Source organism: Rhincodon typus, chromosome 23 (genome assembly GCF_021869965.1).
Source record: "Rhincodon typus isolate 14 chromosome 23, sRhiTyp1.1, whole genome shotgun sequence".
NCBI classification, from domain to species: domain Eukaryota; kingdom Metazoa; phylum Chordata; class Chondrichthyes; order Orectolobiformes; family Rhincodontidae; genus Rhincodon; species Rhincodon typus.
The window spans coordinates 40,683,793-40,698,417 of record NC_063354.1 but is presented as its reverse complement, the minus strand read 5'-3'; the positions used below and the strand labels follow the sequence as shown (position 1 = coordinate 40,698,417).

General features: G+C 41.2%; 2 protein-coding genes across 2 annotated transcripts in view; one reads left to right on the top strand and one right to left on the bottom strand.

The window, feature by feature from the left end:
* Positions 1-11,142, bottom strand: part of LOC109922437 (splicing factor U2AF 65 kDa subunit) — a 35,018-nt gene extending 23,876 nt beyond the window's left edge. Inside the window, exon 1 of the mRNA XM_048610862.1 lies at positions 10,838-11,142. Coding sequence (XP_048466819.1) covers positions 10,838-10,886 — 49 coding nt within the window. The 5' untranslated portion in view covers positions 10,887-11,142. The remainder of the gene's footprint in view (positions 1-10,837) is intronic.
* The window catches only part of LOC109935856 (dehydrogenase/reductase SDR family member 7C), a 42,505-nt gene continuing 38,947 nt past the window's right edge, over positions 11,068-14,625 (top strand). Inside the window, exon 1 of the mRNA XM_048611131.1 lies at positions 11,068-11,368. Coding sequence (XP_048467088.1) covers positions 11,068-11,368 — 301 coding nt within the window. The remainder of the gene's footprint in view (positions 11,369-14,625) is intronic.

The following is a 14,625-nucleotide window of genomic DNA, read 5'->3' as shown; positions in this document are numbered from 1 at the left end:
GTATAGCATTTCATGAAGAGGGAAAATTAGGCATGCTGTACTAACAGGCAGCTAAAGTGATGTTAAAATAAACAAAGAATTCTGGAAGCTGGAAATCTGAAACAGAGTGCTGGAGAAACACAGCGGGTCTGGCAACATCTGTAGACAGAAAATAGAGTTAATGTTTTCAATGACCCTTCATCAAAGCAGGCTCCACTTCTTAGTTAGTTCCACTTGAGGGGACATAATTCTGAATCGGGAAGATAAAACCTGCATACCAAAATGGATAATCTCACACACACCAAGATGAAAAATTAGCATATTTGCCACTCACTACTGCAGCACAAATATATTTATAAGGGAACAGGACCATTTTTGTCACACCTACCAGTCATATTGGCCTTCCCGCACTGCAGCCAGTTGAAACCCTTAAGTAGGCAATTTAACTATCAACACAACAGTGGGAAGGGGGCTCCCCATCAAGAGAGCATGACAACCATGCCCATTTGGGGCTATTTACAGGATCTTGGCTGCTGGGTCTGTTGTGTGAAGTGTGTCGAGTGGAAGAGAAAGTCCTGTACAAAGCCACGCAAGTGCCCGGTTCTTGATCCCAAGGCAAAGGCCTACTGCTGTCTAGTTAAGTCTTCAGCGATATCCCTTTCAATTTCATTAAATACCACTCCAAAAGTGTAAAGCACACAATGTAAATAGATAAGAACTCATTTCACCACATTTTAACAAATGTTGTGGTGAGTATATATCCTTACAGATGTAAAATTAAAAAACGTGAAAATAAATTAGCAGCTGCGAGTTGCTACCTGTGACGCCTTGAATTTTCCAATTTGGCAGTAGGAAAATAATGAAAATTCAAATCCAAAATTTTCTATTGACAAAGCAAGGCTAATTCTGCAAGATGAAACAGTGTTATACTGACATCTTATTTTAGTGATACAGGTTATCATATTGTCCCACTGGCACCTTTAGAATTTCAAAGCCTAACTCTGCAGTTTAACTCATTCATAGTGTCGTACAGTCATACAGTATGGAAACAGGTCCTTTGGTCCAACTAGTCCATGCCAAATATAATCCCAAACTAGACTAGTCCCACCTGCCTGCTCCTGGCCCATATCCCTCCAAACCTTTCCTATTCATGTACTTATCCAAACGTCTTTTAAACATTGTAATTGTACCCACATCCACCACTTCCTCACACACAAACCACCCTGTAAAAAATTTGCCCCTCATGTCTTTTTTAAATCTCTCTCATCTTAAAAATGTGCCCCCTAGTCTTGAAATGCCCCATCTTAAGGAAAGGGCAACTACCATTAACTCCATCTGTACCCCTCGTTATTTTATAACCTTCTATAAGGTCACCTCTCAACCTCCCACGCTCCAGTGAAAAAAGTCCCAGCCTTTCTTTATAACTCAAACCTTTCATGCCTGGCAACATCCTGGTAAATCTCTTCTGAACCTCAAGTTTAATAATATCCTTCCTATAAATGGTCGACCAGGACTGAACACAGTATTCTAGAAGAGGCCTCACCAATGTCCTGTACGACCTCAACGTGATTTCCCAACTCTTATAATCAAAGAGCTAAGCAATGAAGGCAAGCATAGCAAACACCTTTTTAACCACTCTGGCTACATGGAGTCATAAGAGTAATACAGCATGGAAACAGGCCCTTTGGCTCAAACTGGTCCATGCTGAGCATGGTGCCCACTCAGCTAGTTCCAACTGCCCGTATTTGGTCCATACCCCTCCAAACCCTTCCCACTAATGTACCTATTCAAATTTTTTTTTTTTTTTTTAAAATGTTGCTATCGTACCTGCTTCGACCACTTTCTCTGGCAGCCCATTCTATACACACACCACTCTCTGCATGAAGAAGTTGCTCCTCAGGTCATTCTTAAATCTATCCACTCTCACCTTAAACCATGCCCTCTAGTTTTCAATTCTCCATCCCTGGGAAAATGATTATATGCATTCATCCTATCTATGCCCCTCATGATTTTATACACCACATTAAGGTCACCCCTCATTCTCCTACATTCCAAGGAATAAAGTCCTATCCTGGCCAACCTCTCCCTATAACTCAGGCCTACTAGTCCTGGCAACATCCTCATAAATCTTCTTTGTGCACTTTCCAGTTTAACTGTGTCTTTCCTATAACAGGGTGACTAAAACTATACACAATATGCCAAGTGCGGCTTCACCAATGATTTCTACAACTGCAACATAACGTCCCAATTCCTATACTCAATGCCGTGACCGATGAAGGCCAGCATGCTGTGGACCTGCCCTATCTTTTTCCATAACTATGTTAAAACTAAGAGAGTTATAGTCACTGGACCCAAAGTGCTGTCCGACCGACACTTCAGTCACTTGCCCGACTTTGTTTCTTAAGAGGAGGTCCAGTGTTGCACGTTACCGAGTAGGGCCCTTTAGGTACTGATTTAGGAAACTTTCTTGGACACATTTGTCAAATTCCATCCCATCTAGGCCTTTTACACTCTGGGTGGCCCAGTCAATACTGGGGAAGTTAAAATCTCCAAACAATGCTACTCTATTATTCCTACAGGTATCTGCAATCTCTCTACACATCTGCTCCTCTAGTACCCGCTGGCTATTTGAGGGTCTATAATACAGTCCAAACGAGTGACCATCTCCTTCTTGTTTCTAAATTCTAACCATATTGGCCTCATTTGATGGTCCCTTAAGAATATCCTCTCTGAACAATGTTATGATGTCCTCCCTTATCAAAAGGGCAACTCCCGCTCCCTGCTTACTTGTACTTCTGTCACATCAGTAGCTTCTGTATCCTGGAACATTAAACTGCCAGTCCTGCCTTTCTCTCAGCCATGTTTCTGTTATGGCTATAACATCTCAGTCCTCAGAGCCAATCCATGCTCTGAGCTCATGTGCCTTACCAGTCAGGCCTCGTGTAATGAAATAAATGCACTTTAAACCAGAAGTCTTTTCCCTCCCTTTACTGTGTCCCTGGCTATCCTGAATAGTAAACTTGCTCTTGACAGCTAATGTATTTTCCCCTGACTTCTTGAAGGCCCCTCTCTTATTCAGAGATCCCACCTCCCTGCCAAACTAATTTAAACTCTCCTGGGTAACACTAGCAAATCTCCCTGCGAGGATATTGGACCTCCTCTGGTTCAGGTGCAACCCATCCCTCTTGGACAGGTCACCTCTATCCTAGAGGAGATCCCAATGATCCAAGAACTGAAAACCCTGCCCCCTAACACCAGCTCCTCAGCCATACATTCATCTGGCCTATCTTTCTATTTCTATCCTCCCAGTGCCATGTGCCAGTGAGTAATCTGGAGATCACTACCCTTAAGGTCCTGCTTTTTAACTCTTTACCTAACTCCCTATACACTCATTTCGCAGGACCCATCCCTTTGTGCACATCGGTACAAATGACATAGGTAGACAATGACCTCTGGCTGTTCACCCTCTCCCTTCAGAATGTTCTGCAACCGCTCACAGACATCCTTGACCCTGGTACCTGGGAGACAACAACCATCCTGGTGTCTCTTCTGCGGCCACAGAATCTCCTGTCTGTCCCCCTCACAACGGAGTCTCCTATCAGTTCAACACTGTCTGACTGCACCCTTTCCCTCTGAGCCTCAGAGCCAGTCACATTGCTAACTGCTAGCCCCTGAAAGGTCATCCCCCTCCAACAGTATCAAATGCAGTATACCTGTTATTGAGGGGAATCGTCAGAGAATCCTGCACTATCTGCCTTGTCCCTTTGCACATGTGATGCAAACTTCAAAGAATTATGTACCCGAATCCCTAGGTCCCTCTACAACACTACTCAAAGCCCTACCATCAATTGTATAAGCCCTACCCTTGTTTGTTGTAGCAAAATGCAATTATCCAGATTGAGCTCCATCAGCCATTTTCAGCCCATTGACTCATTTGATCAAGATCCCTTTGTTAGCTTCACTGTCTACTATGCCAATTTTGGTGTCATCCACAAACTTACTAACCATGCCTTCTATATTCTCATCCAAATCACTTTTATGAATGACAAATAAAAGAGGACCCAGAACCGATCCCTGTGGAACACCACTGCTGACAGGCCTCCACCCTGAAAAGCAACCCTCCACCACCACTGTCTCCTTCGATGAAGTCAAATATGTATCCAATTGGCAAATTAACCCTGAATTCCACGTGACCTAACTTTACCAATTAGTCTACAATGTGGACCCTTATCAAAAACTTTACTAAAGTCCAAATAAACAACTTCTGCTGCTCGGCCCTCATCAATTTTTTTTTGGTAGCTTCCTCAAAATACTTAATCAAATTTGAGAGACAGCGTTTCCCTCGCATAAAACCGTCTGACTATTCTTATCAATTTTTGCCTCTCCAAATGTTCATAAATCCTATCTTTCATAATCACCTCCAACAATTTACTCACAAGTCTATAGTTCCCTGGTTTCTCCTTACAACGCTTCTTAAACAAAGGTACAACATTAGCCACTCTCCAGTCATCAGGCAACTCAACTGTAGTTATAGATAATGCAAATATGTCTGCAAGGGGTCTCACAATTTCTTTCTTTACTTCCCACAACATTCTGATACACTAGATCAGGTCCCGGAGATTTATCCACCTTTTATATTCCCCAAGACCTCCTGAACATCCTCTTCTGTAATGCGAACTGTTTTTAAAACATCAAAATTTCTCTGTGTTCTCTTGTCTCCATTTCTTTCTCCACACAGTAAAAGCTGACGCGAAATATTCATTATCTTTCCCACCCCCTGGGGTTTAACACAAAGACAACTTCCTTAATCTTTAAGTGTCCCTACCCTCTCTCTAGTTACCCTCTTATTCTGAACATTTGTAGAATCTCAAATTTCATGACATCTTACAGTCCAGGCCTGACACCTCAATTTTTAACTATGGAAGAATGCACAAGAGCATACATATATCATTAAAATGGGCACATGGGTGGAAGATTCAGTAGAGAAAATAGGGAAAAGAAATAGGTCTTAAATGATAAGAATTTAAAACAACTTAGAATCAAAAATATACATTAACACAGATACAAAAGAATCAGCAACACAAGTAAGCACAACCATTAAAAGACAAGGAGAGAGATAGCAGGAACTGCCGATGTTGGAGAATCTGAGATAACAAGGTGTAGAGCTGGATGAACACAGCAGGCCAAGCAGCATCAGAGGAGCAGGAAAGCTGACGTTTTGGGTCTGGACCTGAAACGTCAGCTTTCCTGCTCCTCTGATGCTGCTTGGCCTGCTGTGTTCATCCAGCTCTACACCTTGTTATCTCATTAAAAGACAAGACTGTTTTATATCTAAAAGACAGCATAAAGATAGCATAGCAGAAGGTAACAGTTTAAATCCTTGGTTAGACTCCAGAAACAATAATGGTCAGTCCAATGCAGACTGATTTATAAAGAATGAATTTACAAGTCTTTAATCAGGGATGGGTAGCAATAATGAAGGACTGGAGTTAAGGTTCTTACCCTCTATCCACCACAATAATGTCAAAATGGCTTGGCTGAGTTTTGTCTTAAAAGAAGATCTTTTGGTTTATTTTAAGAGAAACAAACCAAGCAAATATGATATTATGAGAAAGTAATGATAGAAAAACACTGTTTAGGATAACATATGCACAGAGTCAAGCCATTTGGCTCACCAGTCCATGTCAGAATTTATATTCTACTCAACCTTCCTTCCACCTTTCCTCAATGAAGTCCATCATTGTAACCATCTATTCCCTTGTCCCTTATATCTCTGTCTAGGTTCCCCTTGAAAGAATGCAAGCCATTTGCTTAAATCGTTCCCTGTGGTCGTGAGCTCTAAATTCTTATCAGTGTTTGGGTAAAACTGTTGCTTCCGAATTTTCCCATTGGATTTCTTGTTCACCATTTGTACTGATAACTTCTAGTTATGTCTGTCCCCACAAATGAACACACACTATCTACATATCAAAACTTTTAATAGATTTTGAGGAGCTCAATGGAGGTCACCCTTCAGTATTTTTGAAGAATGCATTATTAATCTAACTGATATTACTACTGGACAAGTTATATCCCTGAATGAAACCTAGTCTGATAGATCATTTCCTTTAGTTTAGTAGAAGTGATGGTTGTTCAACAAAACAGTCACACAAGATTGCAGATATTCTTTAACAAGTTTACTTAGAAAAACCAAGCAACCTAAATATCAAACAGCTCAAGAAATCTTAAAACACACAGCAAAACAAATCTATTCCCTAACATCATCACTTTACAATGAACCAAATTCAGAAAAGTTATCTTCTACATCAAATTAACTGATTTTTCCCAGTTCTTTCCTGTGAACTATTAAGTCTTCACTGAACATATTTCAAATTGAGGGCTTAGAATTTCTCTGCTTCTAATAGGGCAGTTTTCTAACCAAGCATTCCTGGTTTGGATGTTTTGCAAACAAAACTTATCTACTGGGGTAACAAGGTGCAGGGCTGGATGAACACAGCAGGCCAAGCAGCATCATAGGAGCAGAGAGGCTGACGTTTCGGGCCTAGACCTACTATCTCTTATCTACTGGGGTAACTGCTTTCCCTGAACCATCCTGTACTCTTTCTAGGAGAGAAACTATATTTGCTTCTGACCCCAGTCAGGCTTCTCTAAACTACCCTACGTTTTTCAATGTTTGAATTTCTCAAGCTAAAATTAATCCTCGATTATCCATTAACATGCTAATAGCCTTAAACACTTACATTCATTGTAAAAACAATTTCCAGTAACACTCCAGGGGGTCTCTGCTCTGACATAAGTCACTGCGGAGGAGGGGCTGTCAGACGAGTTTCTTCCCAACCCCCGCACCCTGTCCATAAAACCCTTCACAAAAGTAACTATTCCTATATTGTCACTATCTTAAAATCCAAACTCTAAAATTATTTACATTATTCATGTAAAAACATATCTAATCACAAAGGAGTCAGAAAATTGAAGATGACATTCCTTTCTACAGTGGTTAGGAGGTACAATTCTATGGTACCAGCCACTGAAACTAAGAATGTTACAAAAGTGGGAAGGGACCAGATGGCTATGTATATAAAAAGCACTGGTTGACTTGGAGAGCCACCCAATCTGCTTTGGTACTGTAAATTGTGCAATTCATTAGTTATAAACTAAAAACTTGCAAATTGACAAAGATGCAACCAGTTGGATGATAATATTCAAGTCTTCCCTTTGGAATACCAATATTCAGGGTTTTTGTAGCCTTGATGACATTGGTAATAATGAGCATTGCTATTGCTGTTCTGTGCAATAGCAACAATGTAGAATATCTAGTCTTCATTCATGGTATTTCTTGCCTTTACAGTCACCTGATCCCCATTACATTGCCACGCAGAGGCCAGAGTTTTTGCTTTTTTTGGGGGGGGGGGGGGGGCGCGAGAAAAACATCAAGAGAATGAAATGTCAATGCCCTTGCAACTGCTGCGGTATGCTAGACTTCTGTCGGTTCACTTTCTAAAAAGGACTCTGGCTTCTATAGCTGTGTGCAGCCCTACGATTCTATGCAACATGAACAACTGTAAACAGTCATCTGAAATCTGGATAAAACAAAGAACTGTGGACGGAGATCTGAAACAAAAACAGAAACTGCTGGTGAAAATCAGCAGGTCCAGCAGGACCTGTGGGGAAGAAAGTAGAGGTAACGTTTTGAGTCTGGTGATGGAGTCTCTGGACTCGAAATGTTAACTCTGCTGTCTCCTCACAGATGCTGCCAGACATATTGAATTTCACCAGCAATTTCTGCTTTTGTTTGTATCTGAAATTTGGAGCCCTACATGAATACTCAAAATTTACATTTTAACTTGTGTCACTTTCAATTCTGCTTGTGCCCATTAAGTAAGTTACTGAAATCACTAATATCTGTGGTCTTATCTCCAATCTACACAAACTCTGAACCCCGCTAATAAGATGAAAATAACTTTTTGACAATAAAGTGGCGGGACTGCAAATCTTATTAATGTTAAATATTTAACTTACTTTGTGATTTAATGCTAAGTTTTTCACAAGAGAGCCTTTGGTTCAAAACAGTTATATTGTTTGGTTGCTATCTTTACATATGCCTTAATAATTAATTCTCAATTATTTGTAGCGGGAATGTGCCTCAAATTAGACATAAAATACTGTTATGTAGTTCTCATATTTCTTCGGACTGCCTGTTGGGTTTCTCCTATGTTAGCTCAATATCAGTGAAAGAATATCTACAATTATGGCCATCTCCAACAACAGAGATCTACTCATCGTCCCCCTTGGCATTCAATGGCATTACTATTGCTGAACCCCCACTATCAACATCTTAGGGTTCATCACTAACCAGAAACTAAACCATAGACCATCCAGTAAATATTGTGGCTACGATAGAAGGTCAAAGGCTGAGAATTTCAATGAGTAATTCACATTCACACTCTCCGAAGCCTGATTGCCATGTAAGCCAGGTGTGTGATGGAATACTTTTCATTGCCTGCACGCATACAGTTCCAACACAAGAAGCCCAACACTGTTCAGGACAGAACAGGCCACTTCAATCCTTCCACCATTACACAGCGGCTGCAGCAGGTTCCATCTACAAGATGCACTGCAACTATTCACCAAGTTTCCCTTGACAGCACCTTCCACATTCTCAAATTCTAACACTTACAAGGACAAAGGAAGCAGATGCCTGGGAAGACTTCAATCAGTAAGTTTCCTTGCAAGTCTCTCACTATCCTGACTTAGACCTATAATGCTTTTCTTTCATTTCTGCTGGGTTAAGTCCTGGAATTCACTTCCACCAGCACTGAGTGTATCTACCTGACATAGGCCATAGCAGTCCAAGAAAGCAGCTCATGACCATGGGCAATAAATGCTACCCTAACTGTTCACATCCCACCACTGAATATTTTTGAGAAATGTATGCTTTAAAAAAAATCCAAAACTATATCTGAACAGAATGAGTGACAAATAAAACTCGTACTTAAAACGGCTAGTTCACAGATTCACGCTAACAGTAAAAAAGTCACCAAATTGTAAATCCCACATAACTCTATCATAAATATTCAAAAGACAGGATAGCACCAATGTTTCCAGGGGTACTAAATCTGTGTGACAAATTTACCCAACAATAATTCCAATTCCCTACCTACTTAAAAATCTGATCAAAACAACATTCTCAAGGGTATGCAACAATGTTGAGTTTCAATATACGTATAAGAAATAAGAGTTTTTCAAGTGAGATGAGACTAAATAGTATAATCTATAATGTCATATACAGTAACTGAAATCAGAGTTGGCTAATACGTATAATCAAGTAAAATTCAAATTTCTGCTTAATATAGGAAGGACTGAGTGAAACTTGGAGAAAAATCCTAAATATAATTTTTTAAGGGTTAGCAATTTCTTCAGGCAATTAACTTCATCTTGTACTGCTCTACAGAGTATGTACATAATTCATAAAATGCTCAAGTTGGTAAAAACTGAATGGTTCAAAGGATCCAACTGCAGCCTCTTACTGGATTTTAGCACCTGTTTGCATTTTTCAGCTATTCAAACAGCAGGAAGCAACAGCAAGTTCTAACCAGTTGTATGAAACACAGTTAAGAAAAAGTGGCTCTACCAAATACTAACATATTGATTGTTAAAAAAATCTCAAAACAGCAAATGCTGAAACATTCATAGACAAATACATTCAGAAAATTTTGGTCTTCACACAATTAGAAAAGTACATACAGGCAGATCCCAGGTTGCGGACAGGTTCGGTTCCTGAGTTTAATTTGTACACAAGTTGGAACACAATGCAGGACAATAAAGCAGCATAATAAGTACAAGAAATAATAAATTTCTTGTACTTATGTTGGATATTTTAAATTATACCCCTGTATGGGATTGCATTCATAAGTACAAACGTTTGTAAGTTGGACATTCATAAATCAGCATCTCTATGGAATAGATTAACTTATTGATTACACTTGTTTGTCAATTTTATACATTTGACCAAAAGAAACATAATTCAATTTAATACATTTAAATCAAACACTTCAATGAAATTGAAAAGGCACAAGGTTAAAAATATTTGAAAGTAAAAACATATAGACAAATCCACATGTCATTACTTCAGAACTCCCCTAAAACTGTAGGCACCCAAACATACAAGGTTTGGCCCGAAACGTACGCCTTCCTGCTCCTCTGATACTGCTTGGCCTGTGTTCATCCAGCTCTACACCTTGTTATCTCAGGCACCCAAACATATAAGATTTCGGGGAAAACAGATACAAGTACTCGTTTTGTACCAAGGTGGACTGTTTGCCCTGGGTAGATCTCCCTTTGGTTCCGAAAAGGCACGATCCTTCCTTCTCTTACCATTTTGCCATTTATATTCCTACAGCAGACTTCTGGATTCCCTTTTATGTTACTAATGAGTGGGTGGGGGCAAAGGGGGGTCAAAATATAGAGGGCATTGGGTAGAGGGGCTGAATGAGGGGAAGAGGCAGTGTGCAGAGGAGCTGAGCGAGAGGAGGGAAGGCCCAAGTCTCCACATGGGCTGAATGTGGAATCGGACTCCGTGAAGGTGGGGGGAGGGGAAAAGGGAGTGCAGAATACAGAGGGGCTGAATGGCCTTCTTCCTGTCACCAGGGTTGGCCAAGTTGACACTGAGCTTGCGCAGTGCACTCTCCCGCCGCTCATTCGGTGACTGGGAAACCAGTTTTAAATTAACTCCTGGAAACACGGACGGTTTTGACTCGAGGCCGCAGCAAGGCCGACGGGGTGGGATGACGGGGAAGCCCCGGAATCCTTTATGTAAAAAAAACCCCAGAAAAAGCCTGGTCCGGTAGGCCCTGCTCACCTTGTCGGTTCTCGTGCAACTGTTTCTCGAATTCGTCAAAGTCTGACATTTGTGTCTGTGTGAACCTTTACTATCTTTTTTCAAAAGGAAAGTGGGTGAAACTTGTTTTTTAAAAAAAAACGAAGGTGGTTTATCAATTGTGCGCCCGCGCCGTCCCTCGATCACCGTTAGAAACGGTGCCGCAGCTCTCCCCCCGCCGACTCGGGCTCAGACTCCGCTCCCTCCGCACAATGGCCGCTTCACCCGCGGCTTCCGGATGGCGCTCTCCTTCTCCCCTCCCCCAACTCCGGGACCGGCCTCCGACTGACAGCTCAATTCACCAATCGTTGCCGAGAGTGCGCCCCGATGGACGAATCGTTGCGGCGGGTTGGGGCAGGACCACGGAGGCCACGTTGAGTCGCGGCGGGACGGTGCGCGCAGAGCGACAAACGTCGTGTGGGAACTTAACGCATTTCGCTGCCTCTCCTCCTCAACGTGACACAATGACAGTAACAGACACATTCAAAATAAACATTCCCCAACTTTCACCCAGTAAGGTGTAAAGTGTTTTCAGTTACGTTTACAATTTTGTTTCCATTTCTTCGTTTGCCAGCCAATACCTGCGGGCTCAGAGATGACTTGTTTATCCTATTCTGGTTGAGTGAGTTCTGAGATGGCTGATGAGTCCAATGGACAATCTCAAGACTCTGCCACATGAAGGGCAAATTGGACTTGAAGGGCAGGCACCTAGAATAGAGGTTGTGCTCCCATTTAAGTCCTTCAATCTGTTTGATGCCTTCTAAAATAAATTTTCCCCTTTGGTCATGCCATGAGTTGCTGCAGAGGCTCCCTCTCGTTATAGATGCTTAGAGGACCTCCCTAAAGTGTTTCCATCTGTTCCTCTGGCAGTCTCCTGTTGTGACTGAGTTCTGAGTAGAAAGCAACCAAATCTATTGTCACAAAATATAATTTTTATTCTCCTATCGGACCAGTTTTGAAGAAGAGCAACATGAGACACTTTAAAAATACCAAATGAAGATAAATAGGGAGCTTACTGTTATATTGCTAATTATCCTGATATTTTGTGTTTCTGTCTTTTTCAAGTTGTCTATTTTTATACTTTTCTGAATATAGTATAAACAAAAATAAACGATGGAGTCATTTTGTACCACCTCACAAAGTCAAGAGCCAGTTCTCATGTATTGAGGGTAAATTAAACAGTACAGTCCATCTAAATCTGGGTAAGAACTGTCAGTTTTTGTTACAGTGGGCAAGAAGGAAAATTGCTGAAAAAAGAGTTTGCTTAAGCTTTTCATCTTGTAAATCAGGACAAAAATAATGCCAAATTTCAAATAACCGTACAATTATACAAGAGAAAAGATGCTAAATAATTGGCAAGTTGACTTTGATTGCTTGAGGCATTGCCCTGGAGAAAGCAATGAAGAGCTACATGGGCTCCCCAATATTACATAAGATTTGAAGATATTCCTTTTTTTGTAATGTATGGGTTCCTGCATGTGAATGCATGTCATTTATCACAGCACAAATCAGCTATTTTACAAACTCAACTGATTATTTTAAGCTGTGCTAATGCACACGTTAGCACTATTATTTAACCAGTGCTATATAGTCATAGAGTCATAGAGCTGTACAGCATGCTAACAGATCCTTCGGTCCAACTCATGCATGCCAACCAGATATCCTAAGTTAATCTGGTCCCATTTGCCAGCATTTGGTCCATATCCCTCTAAATCCTTCCTTTTCATATACCCATCCAATTGCCTTTTAAATGTTGTAATAGTACCAGCCTCTTCCACTTCCTCTGGCAGCTCATTCCATCCATGCACCAGTCTCTGTGTGAAAAAGTTGCAACTTAGGTCCCTGTTAAATTTTTCCCCTCTCATGCCCTCTAGTTTTGGACACCCCCACCCCGGGGGAAAGACTTGACTATTTTCCCTATCCATGCCCCTCCTGATTTTATGAACCTCCATAAGGTCATCCGCAGCCTCCGACACTCCAGGGAAAATAGTCCCAGCCTATTCAGGCTCTATCTATAGCTCCAATCCTGGCAAGATCCTTATACATCTTTTCTGAACCCTTTCAAGTTTTACAACATCCTTCCTGTAGTAGGGAGACCAGAACTGAATGCAATATTCCAAAAGTGGCCTAACCAATGTCCTGTATAACCCGAACATGACCTCCCAATTCCTATACTCAATGAACTGACCAATAAAGGCAAGTGTACCAAACACTGCCTTCACTATCCTATCTACCTGTGACTCCACCTTCAAGGAACTATGAACCTCCCACTTCAAGGTCTCTTTATTTAGCAACATTCTCCAGGACCTTACCATTAAGTCCTGCCCTGATTTGCCTTTACAAAATGCAGCACTTCACATTTATCTAGATTAAACTCACTCTGCCACTCCTCGGCCCAATGGCCCTTCTGACGAAGGGCCCGTTGCATTCTGAAGTAACCTTCTTCACTGTCCACTGTACCTGCTATTTTGGTGTCATCTGCAAACTTACTAACCATACCTCCTCTGTTCACATCCAAATCATTTATCTAAATGGGAAAAGCAGTGGACCCAGCACTGATCCTTGTGGTACATTGCTGGTCACATGACTCCAATCTGAAAAGCAACCCTCCACCACCACCACCCTCTGTCTTCTAGCTTCAAGCCAGTTCTATATTCAAATGGCTAGTTCTCCCTGTATTCCATGTGATCTAACCTTGCTAACCAGTCTGCCATGAGGGACCTTATCGAATGCCTTACTGAAGCCCATATAGGTCATGTCCACTGCTCTGCCCTCATCAATCCTGACCTGAAACATTAACTCTTGATTTCTCTTCACAAATGCTGCCAGACCTGCTGAGCTTTTCCAGGCTGTGGAGGCCAGGTCATTGAGTACATATAAGACTGAGATAGAAAGGTTCTTGATTATCAAGGGTTATGGGGAGAAAGCAGGAGAATTGGATTGAGGAACTTATCAGCCATGATTGAATGGTGGAGCAGACTCGATGAGCCGAATGGCCTAATTTCTGCTCCTATGTCTTATGGTCTTACTTCTGTTTTAGTTTCTGATTTACAGCATCTGCAGTTCTTTCAGTTTTTAGGGAAAATTTGAACCTCAGGCTTTGCAGGAAGGCACGGGCCTTTGATGGAAGATATATTTATCAGCACTTCAAACATTGCAAATATTATTGTAGAAATGAGATAAACATTTTCTTGCAAATATTGTAATCTTTAAGAGTTTTCATGAAACCTGATTTGCTGTGGTAGATCTTCAGCTCACCTCCACCCTCAGAATTTCCTGATGGCTGTTTCAGATTCTCTGTTGTGCATGTACTGTCAACCCTATGATTTGGCACAAGGTCTTCAGACAGAAGTCCTGCTTTGCTGTATATTTGCTGTTTATACTCTTTTTAAAAAAATCCTTGCAGGACAACTGCAGAAAGTTGTTTCAAACACTAAAAGAATGTAAAGTTTGTTGTTTCTGACACTCCAGGACTACAGAATCATAGGGAGATGATTGTGTAGTGGTAATGTCACTGGACTAGTAATCAAGTCCACGGGCCATTCTAGGGCCATCTATTCAAATCCTACCACAGCAGATGGTGAAACTGGAACGTAACAGAAAAGAAAATAAAGAATAAAAATCTGGCCTAATAGTAATCATGTAACTGCTGTCAATTGTCATAAAAAAAATCTCATCTGGTTCATTCAGGGAAGGAAATGGGCCAAGGGGTGGCCTACATATGAGTCCAGATCCATAGCAATATGATTGACTCTTAGGGCTGAGCAATA